The sequence below is a fragment of the Scardinius erythrophthalmus genome (genome assembly GCF_964197995.2).
Source record: "Scardinius erythrophthalmus genome assembly, chromosome: 3".
NCBI classification, from domain to species: domain Eukaryota; kingdom Metazoa; phylum Chordata; class Actinopteri; order Cypriniformes; family Leuciscidae; genus Scardinius; species Scardinius erythrophthalmus.
Genome location: NC_138223.1, coordinates 43,437,035 through 43,451,450, shown reverse-complemented (window position 1 = coordinate 43,451,450; position 14,416 = coordinate 43,437,035). Strand labels below are relative to the sequence as shown.

At 38.3% G+C, this 14,416-nt stretch overlaps 1 protein-coding gene across 4 annotated transcripts in view; it reads left to right on the top strand.

The window, feature by feature from the left end:
* usp34 (ubiquitin specific peptidase 34) overlaps positions 1–14,416 on the top strand; it is a 61,646-nt gene that overhangs the window by 19,783 nt on the left and 27,447 nt on the right. For all 4 annotated transcript variants that reach the window (XM_081361998.1, XM_081361997.1, XM_081361996.1 and 1 more), the window contains exons 16-38: positions 2,038–2,153; positions 2,230–2,357; positions 2,461–2,550; positions 3,375–3,470; positions 3,971–4,053; positions 4,146–4,300; positions 4,399–4,512; positions 4,710–4,809; positions 5,132–5,291; positions 5,504–5,630; positions 5,779–5,926; positions 7,098–7,198; positions 7,283–7,492; positions 8,133–8,258; positions 9,227–9,349; positions 9,451–9,534; positions 9,763–9,849; positions 10,568–10,768; positions 10,859–10,941; positions 11,546–11,586; positions 11,671–11,795; positions 12,917–13,069; positions 13,987–14,147. In XM_081361998.1, coding sequence (XP_081218124.1) covers positions 2,038–2,153; positions 2,230–2,357; positions 2,461–2,550; positions 3,375–3,470; positions 3,971–4,053; positions 4,146–4,300; positions 4,399–4,512; positions 4,710–4,809; positions 5,132–5,291; positions 5,504–5,630; positions 5,779–5,926; positions 7,098–7,198; positions 7,283–7,492; positions 8,133–8,258; positions 9,227–9,349; positions 9,451–9,534; positions 9,763–9,849; positions 10,568–10,768; positions 10,859–10,941; positions 11,546–11,586; positions 11,671–11,795; positions 12,917–13,069; positions 13,987–14,147 — 2,812 coding nt within the window. The remainder of the gene's footprint in view (positions 1–2,037; positions 2,154–2,229; positions 2,358–2,460; positions 2,551–3,374; positions 3,471–3,970; positions 4,054–4,145; positions 4,301–4,398; positions 4,513–4,709; positions 4,810–5,131; positions 5,292–5,503; positions 5,631–5,778; positions 5,927–7,097; positions 7,199–7,282; positions 7,493–8,132; positions 8,259–9,226; positions 9,350–9,450; positions 9,535–9,762; positions 9,850–10,567; positions 10,769–10,858; positions 10,942–11,545; positions 11,587–11,670; positions 11,796–12,916; positions 13,070–13,986; positions 14,148–14,416) is intronic.

The window sequence follows — 14,416 nt, the reverse complement described above, 5'->3', positions numbered from 1 at the left end:
GTACACACACACCTCAGTGAAGCGCGGCACTGTGTTCATTTACACACAAGCGGGGTTTCAGAGTCTCGGAGCAGCGCTAAATGACGCACCACACAAACTCCATCACTGCACACTCGCAGTTTGAGTCGCTTATAACCCAGCAAGCAATAGCCGTCATATCAGACATAGTCCGTCTATGAGTAACCCACTTCTAGCCAAAATAATATCAGGGTTCCCGCGGGGTCTTAAAAAGTCTTAAAATGTCTTAAATTCTGAACTTTAAATTTAAGGCCTTAAAACGTCTTAAAAACAGCCAGATTTTCATCCGCGGTCTTAAATTTAATTTAGTCAGGTCTTAAAAAAGATTTTACCCTCGTTCATTTCCAGAAACGCTGGCCGCATTAAGTTATTACAAAGTAGCAAAAAAGTCGCTCGCCAAGAGGCAGTTCACATATCGCGTCTTTTTCGCGCTCAAGTTCATTCAAATGTAGACGCGTGGTAAGCGCGCTTATAATAGAAGCAACGCGCTCGTTTATTTCCAGGCGCAGCAACATGAAAAAAGACATAAAGGATGCGGGTGCACCCAAACACTACGGGTGTTTTTCACTTCTCCGTAAATAAATCTTGTAACAGAGGCAGAGCTACAGCAAGCGTTTTTCAGCGATGGAAATCCATTAGCCACTAAAACTTTTTTTGTCATTGTGGAGTTGCATAGCAACGACAGACGCCACGGGAAAATCGGACCGAATTTTACTCTTAATAATAAAAGCTAAGCTAAAGTGTTTTGTAAATATCACTAAATCATTTTTTTATAAAAAGAATGAGTCAAAAAAGATACATTAAAGTCTGAAATATGTGAGGGTTATCTTTTTATAAAAACCTTTTTTGTCAACTTAATTTGAACTTGTACATGTTAGTATATAACATGTTGCAAGACACTTTTAAAATCTGGCTATCATTTTTAATCGTATTATTTTAATATTTGTTAGTGCGTATTGATGCTAATTTTATTTGTTATTTGCTGTTTTTCGACATAAAACTTGGTGAATTGATTTCATTGTGTAGTATTAGTACTTTTGAACAGGATTCTTGTGATAACAGTGATAATTTTTGGCACTATAATAATTAAGTGAAATGTTCATGCCATTTCATCTCTAGTTATGATCAACTATGATCAACTAAAATCATCTAATTATGTGTTTTTTACATTAGGCCTAGCCTATAATATGCACAGTACAATTTTCTATAAAAAAATTATATCTGATTATGTTATTTTCTCTGACACGCGTTGTTGGGTCTGGAAGGTTACTAATGTCATTGCTTTATCTGTAAATTAAGTTAATGCTTTTTCAATTAATGAATCCATTGAAATAAAATGAATTATTTGATTTGAATACGTTTTGGCAATGCGTCGTGTAGGTCTTAAATTTCAATCTTTATGGTCTTAAAATGTCTTAAAAAGGTCTTAAATTTGACTAACTGAAACCTGCAGGAACCCTGAATATAGTTTTTGCCAAAATAACTTGCGAGATGTATGATATTTCATCATGTAAGCAAAGTCAACAGTGATTACAAGGCATTAGGTTGATTTTTTTTTACATATTATCTAATTGATGACTAGTCTATTCTTGGACTATGGTTAGACGTCTGTTAAGTTTTCACTGACAGCCCAGATTTAGCCTTGTTTCAGCCTAGACGTCAGGGCTGTGTTTGGACGGCTATTAGACGTCTTTTAAACGCAAAATTGCTTGCTGGGAACATGCATTTGAAAATGCAGCACCGCCCCAACCATCTTCTCAAATCTGTAGTGAGAATTGTTAATAAATCTGTTGTCAAAAGAGAAGCTTTGAGGTCTTCTTCCATCAAAATAAAAGCTCTTTTAATATTTGAAAGCATAGAAATGAACATAAATCTTAGTATTGTAATTTCAGTCAGATTAGAACTTTTACCCATTAGAAATAAAGTAATGAGACAGTGAGACACTGAGTTTATTTTATCTGACAAAAGTCACATGATCGTTTTAGTCTGATGTTTTGTTTTTCTAAATGTCCGCTCCAGGTCCGTCGGTGCACAAACATCAGTACTCAACCCACGCGGTGACTGACATCAACCTGGACAACGTCTGCAAGAATGGAAACACTCTGCTGTGGGACCTAGTCCAGGACGATAATGCGGTATGTTCACTTCACCGCAGACTATCTGAAGCATTTCGTGTGTGGATTGCGATTCTCATGTTGTCGTTGTGACCAGATCCACCTATCGGAGGGCTTGATCAATGAGGCGGAGAAGCTGTTGTGCTCTCTGGTCTGCTGGTTCACTGACCGTCAGATCCGCATGCGTTTCATCGAGGGCTGTCTGGAGAACCTTGCCAACCACCGGTGAGGCCATTACAGAGCTGTATGAAACTGCTGAGGAGGTTTGGTCTTCTCTCAGGTCCTGTAGGAGCTATTTGACCGTTGTGTTTCTGTGTGTGTTCATCAGGTCGGTGGTGGTGTCCTTGCGTTTGCTGCCGAAGCTCTTTGGGACGTTCCAGCAGTTCGGCTCCAGTTATGACACTCATTGGATTACCATGTAAGAGAAATGTTCAATTAATAATTGACTGTTCACAAAGAACTAAAGTGTGGAGAGGAAGAAGAAAAAAAAAACACTTAAAAAAAAAAGGAGATATAGTAAAAAAAAACTAATTCAAATGACAAAAACACAACAAAATGACTAAAACTTAACATGAAAACCGACAATATAAACAGGCTTTCAATTTAAAATATTTGTAAATATTATGATAGTACGCCCCCTTTAGTTACTGTTGCTACGTACGACAAGCCACGCCGCTCTCACGCCACACGTTCTCACGCAGTGAAAAATACATTGCGTAGCAAAGAGGAAACTGACAACGCGTCGACAGACAGGACAGAGCGGGTTACTTTTGATATGAAACAAAGTCTCAACTTTCAAATTTGGTCATTTTTGAAAGAAATTTAAACAATTAATACAGTTTTGTGTCTCTTTAATGTGTCGTGACAGATCGCTCAGTTAAAGCTGCTCGTGAACCGATAATCTCTTCCTTCTAGTTAATTTATAGCATCAAATAAACATGAATGAACATCAGAAGGAATGTTGTTTTAACCGCGGAAAGACATGAGTACACGCTGTTTTTCAAGTTCAAATCCACCGGCGTTAATCTACTAACTCTCCTAACTTTTTGTCGGACAAAATGGCGGATTGGGCGGATGGCGGATTATGATTGGTCAGATCGCCTGTCAATCAAACTCCCTGTGAAGGGTGAATTGGAACTTGGATTAGTTTACAGATGTTTTTGAATAAGCAAATGTTCATATTTTCCCTGTGTGTGCGTGTGTGTGTGCGCGCGTGTGTGTGTGTGTGTGTGTGTGCTGCAGGTGGGCGGAGAAGGAGCTGCACATGATGAAGCTCTTCTTTGATGACCTGTTACACTATATCCAGGACGTGAGAGAGCAGCGCCACAAATTCGCTCTGTAAGTCTGGGTGTTTGTCTATATTTCTGTACTACCGTTCAAACGTTTAGAGTCGGTAGATTCTGTTGTTGCTGAAGTCTCTTCTGCTCACCAAGACTGCATTTAATTTATTAAAAATACTGTAATATTGTGAAATATTATTACAATTTAACACGATTGTTATCTATTTGATTATATTTTAAAATGTAATTTATTCCTGTGATCAAAGCTGAATTTACAGCATCATTACTCCAGTCTTCAGTGTCACATGATCCTTCAGAAATCATTCTAATATGTTCAATTATCAATATTGAAAACAGCTGTGCTGCTTAATATTTCTTTGGAAACCATGATATATTGTTTTAAGGATTCTTAGATGTATAGAAAGTTCAAAAGAACAACATTTATTTGAAATAGAAATCTTTTGTAACATCACAAATGTCTTTACTGTCACTTTTGATCAACTAAATGTGTCCTTTCTGAATAAACGTGAGTTTTGACATCAGTCCCATGTGTCTCAGGTACAGTCACAGCGCGGAGGTGCAAGTGCGTCTGCAGTTCCTCACCTGTGTGTTCTCAACGCTCGGATCACCTGACCACTTCAGTGAGCGTCTCTCTTTATCTCTCACACATCGCTGCCTGTGTGCATGTGGGAATTGATCTGTAACAATATGAATATCCTGTGTGTGTGGTCAGGGTTGAGTCTGGAGCAGGTGGACATCCTGTGGCACTGTTTAGTGGAGGACTCTGAGTGTTACGACGACGCCTTGCACTGGTTCCTTAACCAGGTCCGCAGTAAAGACCAGCACGCGATGGGCATGGAGACATATAAACATCTCTTCCTGGAGAAGGTCTGGCTAGCGATTAATTAAACCCTAACCTTTATACAGTATGTGCCATGAGAATGAATCTTTCATCACCTGATTCTCGCCATCTCTCTCTTTCTCAGATGCCTCAGCTGAAGCCGGAGACGATCAGCATGACGGGCCTTAACTTGTTTCAGCATCTGTGTAATCTGGCTCGTCTGGCCACCAGCGCTTATGACAGCAGCTCCAACTGCGAGGTTTGATGCAGCAAATCTTGAAACCTCTCTGGTTTGTCTCGATATGTTCTTCTTCCTGACCCCCCCCTCTCTCTCTCTCTCTCTCTCTCTCTCTCTCTCTCTCTCTCTCTCTCTCTCTCTCTCTCTCTCTCTCTCTCTCTTCTCTCTCTCTCTCTCTCTCTCTCTCTCTCTCTCTCTCTCTCTCTCTCTCTCTGTAGTTGTGTGGTATGGATCAGCTGTGGGGAATCGCACTGAGGGCTCAGTCTGCAGACATCAGTCGAGCTGCGATCCAGTACATCAACTCCTATTACATCAGCGGTCAGTTAACAACAAACTCTCACATGTATCGTAGAATTCATAACCATTAAATGTTAAGAGTTTTATAACTTCTCAGGTCTAGAGCAAATGCAGGAAGAAACATTATTGTTCTCAATTGTTGATGGATGGATGGATGGATGGATAGGATAGGATGGATGGTAAATAGATAAGATGGATGGAAAGGAGGATGGATGGAAAGGCAGATGGATGGATACCGGATACTTAGATGGATGGATGGATAGATGGATGATAAATATTTAATTGTATTCTAAATAAATGTGAGTGTGTAATGTGATATACTGATGAGTGTGTGTAACCGCAGGTAAAACGGGTCTGGAGAAGGAGCAGGAGTTCATCAGTAAGTGTATGGAGAGCTTGATGATGGCGTCTGCTAACCTGGAGAAAGACGCCCACTCCAGCCTCACCATCATCGAGAGAGGACTTCTGCTGCTCAAAACACACCTGGAGGCCTTCAGACGCAGGTACACACACACACACTCACATCCCCTCACTCGCACTGCAAGAAAACTTGCTTAAATGAGAAATTCTCTGTTTTTTTTATATATATCAAAATGGAAAGAGTCGTGCACATTGATTGCTGGGAACATTTAGGACCTTCACCCTGTAAAATAGCGAAGTTATGGCATTTACTTTTGTCTAAACTCAGTCATTGCATCTGTGTGTGTGTTTTCAGGTTTGCGTATCACCTGCGTCAGTGGCAGATCGAGGGGACGGGCATCAGCAGTCATCTGAAAGCTCTCAGTGATAAACAGTCTCTCCCGCTCAGAATCGTGTGTCAACCGGCAGGACTCCCTGACAAGGTTCATCATCATCTTCATCACCATCATCATCATCACTACTATTTGCTCAGACTTCAAGCTGAGTTTAAAAAAGATTTCTTCATGAACGAGCAGTGTTTCCTCCATCTTCTCTCGTGCTCATTCTCATGTTGTGCGTGTGTGTGTGTAGATGACGATCGAGATGTACCCCAGTGATCAGGTGGCTGATCTGAGGGCAGAGGTCACGCACTGGTACGAGAACCTTCAGAAGGATCAGCTCAGCCAGCAGGCGCAGCTGCAGGAGTTCGGCCAAACCAGCCGGCAACAGGACTTCCCAGGTACACACACACACACACACACACACACACACACACACACACACAGAAAACAGATGCGCTCTATTCACTGGCGTCTGAACCATTAGTATATTGAACACAAATGCGCATCTATCCATCTGTCTATCTATCCGTATATCCATCTGTCAGTCTATCCGTCTACATATCTATCCGTCTGTCTATCTATCCGTATGTCTGTCTAGCCGTCTATCTATCTATCTGTCTGTCTATCCGTCTACATATCTATCCGTCTGTCTATCTATCTGTATGTCTGTCTGTATCTGTCTATCCATCTACATATCTATCCGTCTGTCTGTCTATCCGTATGTCTGTCTAGCCATCTATCTATCTGTCTGTCTGTCTATCTATTAATCTGTCTGTCTATCTGTCTGTCTATCTATCTGTATGTCTGTCTGTCTTATCTATCCATCTGTCTGTCTATCTGTCTGTCTGTCTATCCGTCTACATATCTATCCGACTGTCTGTCTATCCGTATGTCTGTCTAGCCGTCTATCTATCTGTCTGTCTATCCGTATGTCTGTCTAGCCGTCTATCTATCTATCTGTCTGTCTATCCGTATGTCTGTCTATCCGTCTATATATCTATCCGTCTGTCTGTCTATCTATTAATCTGTCTGTCTATCTATCTGTATGTCTGTCTGTCTATCTGTCTGTCTATCTATCCATCTGTCTGTCTATCCGTCTACATATCTATCCGTATGTCTGTCTATCTATCTATCTATCTATCTATCTATCTATCTATCTATCTATCTATCTATCTATCTATCTATCTATCTATCTATCTATCTGTCTATCTGTCTATCTGTATGTCTGTCTATCCGTCTATATATTTATTCATCTGTCTGTCTATCTATTAATCTGTCTATCTATCTATCTGTATGTCTGTCTATCTATTAATCTGTCTGCCTATCTATCTATATCCATCTGTCTGTCTGTCTATCCTTCTGTTGATCTGTCCATCCATCCATCCATCCATTTTTTTAAGAATCAGTCAAACAGAAAAAAATATATTCATATAAAATATATAGCATGTATATGTAGTAATCAATCATATATAAAGGTAAAACTTAATTGAGACAATTTACAAGTACAAATGATTGTTCATATGGCAACATTCTGCAGTCAGATTGATGTGTGTGTGTGTTTCTGTGCAGGTGGTCTGATGGGTCCGGTGCGCATGATCTCATCAGGACACGAGCTGACCACCGACTACGATGAGAAGACTCTTCATGAGCTCGGCTTCAAGGACATGCAGGTAAACCACAACAAACCCACATACGGCCGCGCACCCACAACCCTAGAACATAAAACACTGCGAGTCTCTCCTGTGTGCCGTCAGATGGTGTTTGTGTCTCTGGGCGCTCCGCGGAGAGAGAGGAAGGGCGAGGGCGTCCAGCTGCCGGCGTCGTGTCTGCCGCCCCCTCAGAAGGAGCACATCCCCATGCTTCTGCTGCTTCAGGAGCCCCACCTCACCACCCTCTTCGACCTGCTGGAGATGCTGGCCTGCTTCAAACCGCCCGGCCCCGACAGACCCCAGCACAGCACTGAGGTAACGTCCCGCTCCACACCTCTGACCCGCTCCACACCTCTGACCCGCTCCAGCCTGAGTGAAACCAGCGTCCAATCCAGTGTGTTTCCTCCAAGCGGCAACCTTCCTGTCTCTCTCTGTTGAATCTAACACGGAAGTGACTTAAACTGCAATTCATCGACTGGCCACTAGAGACAGGCTCCAAAAGAGAGTCAATCCCATAAACCCCCCATGTTAAAATGCCCAAATTTACAGCAGAAAAAATATGTTTACAGCCTGGTACAATAAGTGGTTTTGGTCTATATAGCTAATTTTGCCCTTCATGACAACTGTGAGGGGAGTGAATTTTTTTAAAACTCATCCATTAAAATTATATTAAGCCTTAAAGTTCTGCATAATTAAGGGTGTGGCCACTTGATTGACAGGTGGATTACCGCTGCTGTCACTACTAGCCGTTTTTCTGCTGTCTGTTAGCGTCACGTCACCTCAGATAATCCCGCCTCTTTGCCCACTTTCTGTTATCCTGGAGTGACTCGCATCTAAGATGGCGACGGTCGGCTCCGCCCACTTTGGGCTTAAAAAATGCTCTTCAGAAACCTATGGATGACGTCACGGACACTACGTCCATATTTTTTTTACAGTCTATGTTTTTCTTCTGCAGAGCGTTCGCTGTGAGGAGCTGCACCTCCACGCGGAGAACCTCTCCCGCCGAGTGTGGGAGCTGCTCATGCTGCTGCCCACGTGTCCCAGCATGCTCCAGGCCTTCCAGAACATCTCCGATGACACGGTCAGTCACATCATCCATGTTTACCATTGATTTAAGGCCAGACACCCCAGGTAATTAGGGGAAAAAATGTACATTATATTTCCCAAGTTGAATGATAACATTAAGAATGAAAAAAAAAAAAAATAATTGTATTACAAGTTTCCAGAAATGTTATGTTTAAATATGCACTAATTTGCATGTTTTCAGAAGAGCAATCTGAACAATGAATAAAGCCCAGGTTCAACATTTTTGTTTCATTTTGTTGACATAGTAAAGTTTTTATCACTTAAATAAAAAAATATGGTCAACTGCCAGAAAAAAAATAATTATCACCATGTATTTTATTAAGTATTTTTATAAAATCAGGCAAATTAAGTTTAAGAATATTAATAGGAATAAAACTGTGAAGTTTGGTGTATGTAAGGGCCACTGAAGAGGGGATTTCTTGCTCAGTGAAGGAGAATAAAACATTTTTTTTAGGAAACAGCCTTTATAAATATGTATTGTTTATTTTACTGCACTTCATCTGTTTGCATCAGGAGATTTCAATTACAATTAAAGGTATAGCTCACCCAAAAATGAAAATCCTGTCATCATTTACTCATCCTCAAGTTGTTAAAAACCTGTATGAGTTTCTTTCTTCTGCTGAACACAGAAGAAGATATTTAGATATTTTGAAGAATATGGGTAGAAATGAAGATATGGGTAACCAAACAGCTGATGTAACCCATTGGAAAAAAATACTATGGAAGTCAATGGGGTCCATCAACTGATTGGTTACCCATATTCTTCAATAGATTTTCTTTTGTGTTCAGCAGAAGAAAGAAACTCATACAGGTTTGGAACAACATGACGGTGAGTAAAGGATGACAGTATTTAAATTTTTGGGTGAGTTATGCCTTTAAAAGTGTCTGAAATAATGTGTTATGAAAAGCCAAATAGCCCTTATGCACTGTATGAAAGTTTATTCGTTTTCATTGTGACTTTAGGGATCTGACGGGTTGTGCTGGAAGGACCTGCTGAGGATCAAGAGCCCCCATAAGCTGCTGTACGCTTTAGAAATCATAGAAGCCCTGGGCAAACCCAACCGCAGGATTCACCGCGAGTCTACGGTACACACACACACACACACACACGATCTCCGTCACACATGCAGCCCTGCAGGTCTGTTAATGAAAGCTTCTCATGGGACCTGTGTGTATGTGTATTTCAGGGCAGTTACAGTGATCTGTATCCAGACTCTGACGACTCCAGTGAGGAACAGATTGAGAACAGCAAGAACACCTGGAGCTGCAAGGTACAAACGCCTCTTCTCACTCTTCCACTGAAAAGGATCTGTTGTTATTGTTCCTTGACTTGTGAACTAGTTGGAACTCCAGATGTAGAGGTTTTAATAAAATGATTTTGCCATTTGTAATTGTACAGCTCTGTTCCAGCTCTGAATTGACTGTATGGTGTGTGTGTATATACGAGCTGTACACACGTCTCTGTACAACACATTCACACACGTGTCTCTCTCCTGTAGTTTGTGTCGTCTGGAGGCCTTCAGCTTCTGCTGGACATTTTTAACTCTGCAATTTTAGAGCCGAAAGAACAAGAATCCTGGACAGTGGTGAGTGTCAAGAACCAAAAGGAAGCAATAAAACAATTAAGCCTGATTTTATTGAAAAAAAAAATAGAATCATTGAGATTTTTGGAATTATGAAATTATTTTTTACTATAATATGACAAATGTTATACTGCGATGCAAAACAAATCTATATTGTGATATGATTTAATTTTGTAATCGTACAGTGTAAATATAAATAATGCCTGAATTAGTTGTACTGAATGGCTGCTTGTTTTAATTAAAACAAATCAAATTTTATTCAGGATAGTTCTGAATAAATTATAATAATGCAAATATATATTTTTTATTTTATTCATTTTTGCATTGCAAAAGAGTTCTTTGTGGAGAATAAATTTGCTCATATCATAAATAGTACAAAATATTTTTCAACTTTTTTTTTTTTCAACTCTCTAAAAATGCTAAATTATTTTTAAATGTGTTTATTTTTGCATTACAAATGAGTTTTTTTGAGGAAATATACATAATTGTCTGTCTTAAGGATCATTTAATGTCACTGGCCATTTTAAATTTGCTCATATTAAAAGGGCTTATTCTTTCTTCTAACAATGAGAAATTCTTTTTTTAATTAATGAATTTATTTTGGAATTACAAAAATCTTTTCTAATGACTTTGATGTGAATCAAGCCCTGGACATTTTCTCTGTGAGATGAAAGAACAGCTGTGAACATCATCTTTCTTTTGTTTTCTTGTCTCTCTGTAGTGGTTGTTGGACTGTCTGGCGTGTCTGCTGAAACTCATTTGTCAGTTTGCGGTGGATCCGGCCGATCTGGACCTGGCTTATCATGATGTTTTTGCCTGGTCTGGTCTCACGGACACTCAGAGAAAGAGGGCGTGGCCAGGGAAGTCCCGCAAATCCACCGGGGATCATGGGAAGGGTCTGCATATACCCCGTCTTACAGAGGTGTGAACCTTCTTCTGAATTCTCTTGTCTCTCTGTGTATGTGTGTATGTTTGCTGTCATTAATTTTGAGGTATTGTCCTACTCTGTCAGGTTTTTCTAAGTCTTGTTCAAGGCACCAACCTCATCCAGCGGCTCATCAACGTGGCCTACACATACGACAATCTGGCGCACAGGTGAACACACACACACACACACACCCACACACACACAAAAGTCTCCATTTATAATTGATTTAGTTTAACATTGGCATTTTGCTAGGATAACAAAGTAATACTCTTAATAAACGTACAAATACAGTCTACACAAACTGTGTAAAATATTGTAAAACTCTTTTTAGTGATACTTATCAGTATAAAAAATTAATTCATATATATTTATTATTTATACATTATGTTATTATTATTATATAATTATATTTAACAATATTATATATGTAATTGATAAAAAAATAAAAAAAATATATTATTTAAATAATATTATTATAATAAAAATAATGTTTATAAATAATTACAACAAATTGATACTCTAATAAGGGTAAAAATGTGTAAAAATACAGTCTACACAAACTGTAAAATATTGTATTTTTAATTTCACTGAACTATTTTTTGAGATACTTATTATTATAAAAAATTATTATTTATATATATATATATATATATATATATATATATATATATATATATATATATATATATATATATATATATATATATATATATATATTTAGAGTTTTTCCAGTCTATTTTGTTTACCTTCTGTCTTCTGATTGTCTTGTAGGGTTCTGAAGGCCCAATCAGATCACAGATCCAGGCACGAGGGTAAGCACATGATTGGTTATATATCTTTGAAGGTTTTAATGAGTTCTCTACTCATTAATCATTGCTGGTGATGTGTTTGTGCAGTGACTCATTACTCCATGTGGCTGCTGGTGAGCTGGGCTCACTGCTGTTCTCTGGTGAAGTCCAGCCTGGCCGACAGCGAACATCTCCACGACTGGCTGAAGAAGCTCACGCTGCTCATACCTGAGGTAAACCAACACATCTGGAATGACTTTCCTCTGCCACTGTTGTAATTAAGGCCATTTAGGTGGGGAACAATTACATTAACCAATCAAATCATAGCTATTCAGCCCAGTTAATATAATTAAGCTCCACCCTACATCTCACAAAATAATTTGTGGATTGCAACATATTTTGAAAATTGAATGCTTTATTTTATTTTACTTTATTTATATATATATATATATATATATATATATATATATATATATATATATATATATATATATATATATATAATATATATAAATATATATATATATATATATATATATATATATATATATATATATATTATTGTTATTATTATTATTATATATATATATATATATATATATATATATATATATATATATATATATTGTGTGTGTTTACTTACATATATGCATTTGGCAGTTTATTCACAGCAATTTTTTTATTTAGACTTATTATATAAGGTTTTTTTACACATTTTTTTCATTTATTTTATCCTTGGGAATTAAACACATGACCATGATTTTGCTAATGCCATTCTCTGCTGTTTGAGTTTGAGTCTTTCCTCTGATACTGTTGTTTTTAAGGTCATGTGGGCGGATAACAATCACATTTAACCAATCAAATCACAGCTGTTTTAGCCCAGTCATTGAAAGCAAGCTCCACCTACATCCTTCAAAATAATTTATGATGCATCATATTCAGAAAGTTAAATGTATTGTAAATGCCATTGATATTCACTTTTATTTTTTATTTTTTTATGCATTTGATAGACTAAAACGCTTTAGTCTATCAAATGCATAAAAAATTAAATTAAATAAAAATGAATATCAATGGCATTTACCATGCATTCAAGGCTTTCTGAGGTCATGCATTCCCTGTGAATTGAAAACATGACCTTGGTGTTTCTATCACCATGCTCTACTGCTAATGCTCCTGTGCTGACAGAGCTGTGTGTGTGTGTGTGTGTGTGTGTGTGTGTGTGTGTGTGTGTGTGTGTGTGTGTGTGTGTGTGTGTGTGTGTGTGTGTGTGTGTGTGTGTGTGTGTGTGTGTGTGTGTGTGTGTGTGTGTGTGTGTGTGTGTGTGTGTGTGTGTGTGTGTGTTGTGTGTGTGCAGACGGCGGTGCGTCAGGAGGCGTGCAGTGGTCTGTATAAGCTCTCTCTGTCGGGTCTGGAGGGAGGAGAATCCATCAACAGATCCTTTCTGCTGCTCGCCGCGTCCACACTGCTCAAGTTCCTGCCCGACGCACAGGCCCTTAAACCCCTCAGAGTCAGTACACTCACAGACAATGCCTTCAAACTTTTTATGTGCCAGTGTTAGTTATGGATTGTTATAGTTTATATGTGGATCAACAGAGTTCATTAAAGTTGTTCTAAGACAAGAACGGATATTATTCAAAATTCCACTTCAAATGTTGACTACTGTGTGTATATATAAATATATGAGCTTTTATTTTTATATTTTCAGTTTTCATTTTAGTAAATTTTTTGGTTATTTTATTATGTGCTTTTGTTACTCTTATTAGTTTTTTGTATATTTCTAAATAGTTTTATTTCAGTTGAAGTTTAAGTTAGTAATTTCAGTACATCAACTTGCAACACATTTTTGTTGCTATTTTTTGTCTAGTTTAAGTTTTCTATGGAATCTTGTAGGCAGAAATTTAGGAAATAAACTTTTGCGAGACAGTTGTGAGAAAAAAATCTGATTTGCTAGAGAAAATGATGCAATTACCTTTTTTTTTTTATTATTACCTAATTTTATTTTGTTGCAGAAACAAGCTTCCATAGTTTTCCATCTAATATTTATATATTATTTCAGCTTTTATTTCATTTTATAGGGCTTAATGTTTTTGAAAACGATACCGTTAACGTCTCCGTGTAAACTACAACAACGTGAATTTGTGAGAACGGTGACATTAAGTGACATTGGCAACTTCAGCATTTTTAGACGTTTTCGTGGATCCACGTGAACGGGGATGGTTTTGACTATGTTGTTTTCTGTAAGCGAAACTTTTCAAAAACACAAAGGAAAAACTTTTCAGTTTTTAGTACGTTGTTGTCATGTAAACGCACTCTAAGATTTAGTTAATGATAACAACACCGGTGCTTACGCAGTGTTATTTACCCATTGCATTTTTGGGTGCTTTATTCCTTTAATTGAGTGTATTTGTGTGTGTTTTGGTGCAGGTGGAGGATTTTGAGGAGGAGGCCATGTTTCGCACCGGCTGTAAGGAATACTTCTGGCTGCTCTGTAAACTCATCGACAACATCCACGTGAAGGACGCCAGTCAGACCACCCTGCTGGACCTGGACGCCCTGGCCCGACACCTCGCCGACTGCATCCGCAGGTCAAACACGCTCCTTCTGCTCCCATTACTGGATGAGTTTCAGTCTAAACGCATAATTTACCCCTCCAGAACACAACCTCAAGCAAACAAATGTTATTAGTTAGACTAGAGATATATTTTACTGTTAGCATTATGCTTCTTGGACACCTTTAAATCAAACTGAAATAATAGTAATTAAAGGGGTGGGTGATTATGATTTCATTTTTCTAACTTTAGTTAGTGTGTAATGTTGCTATTTGAGCATAAACAACATCTGCAAAGTTACAATG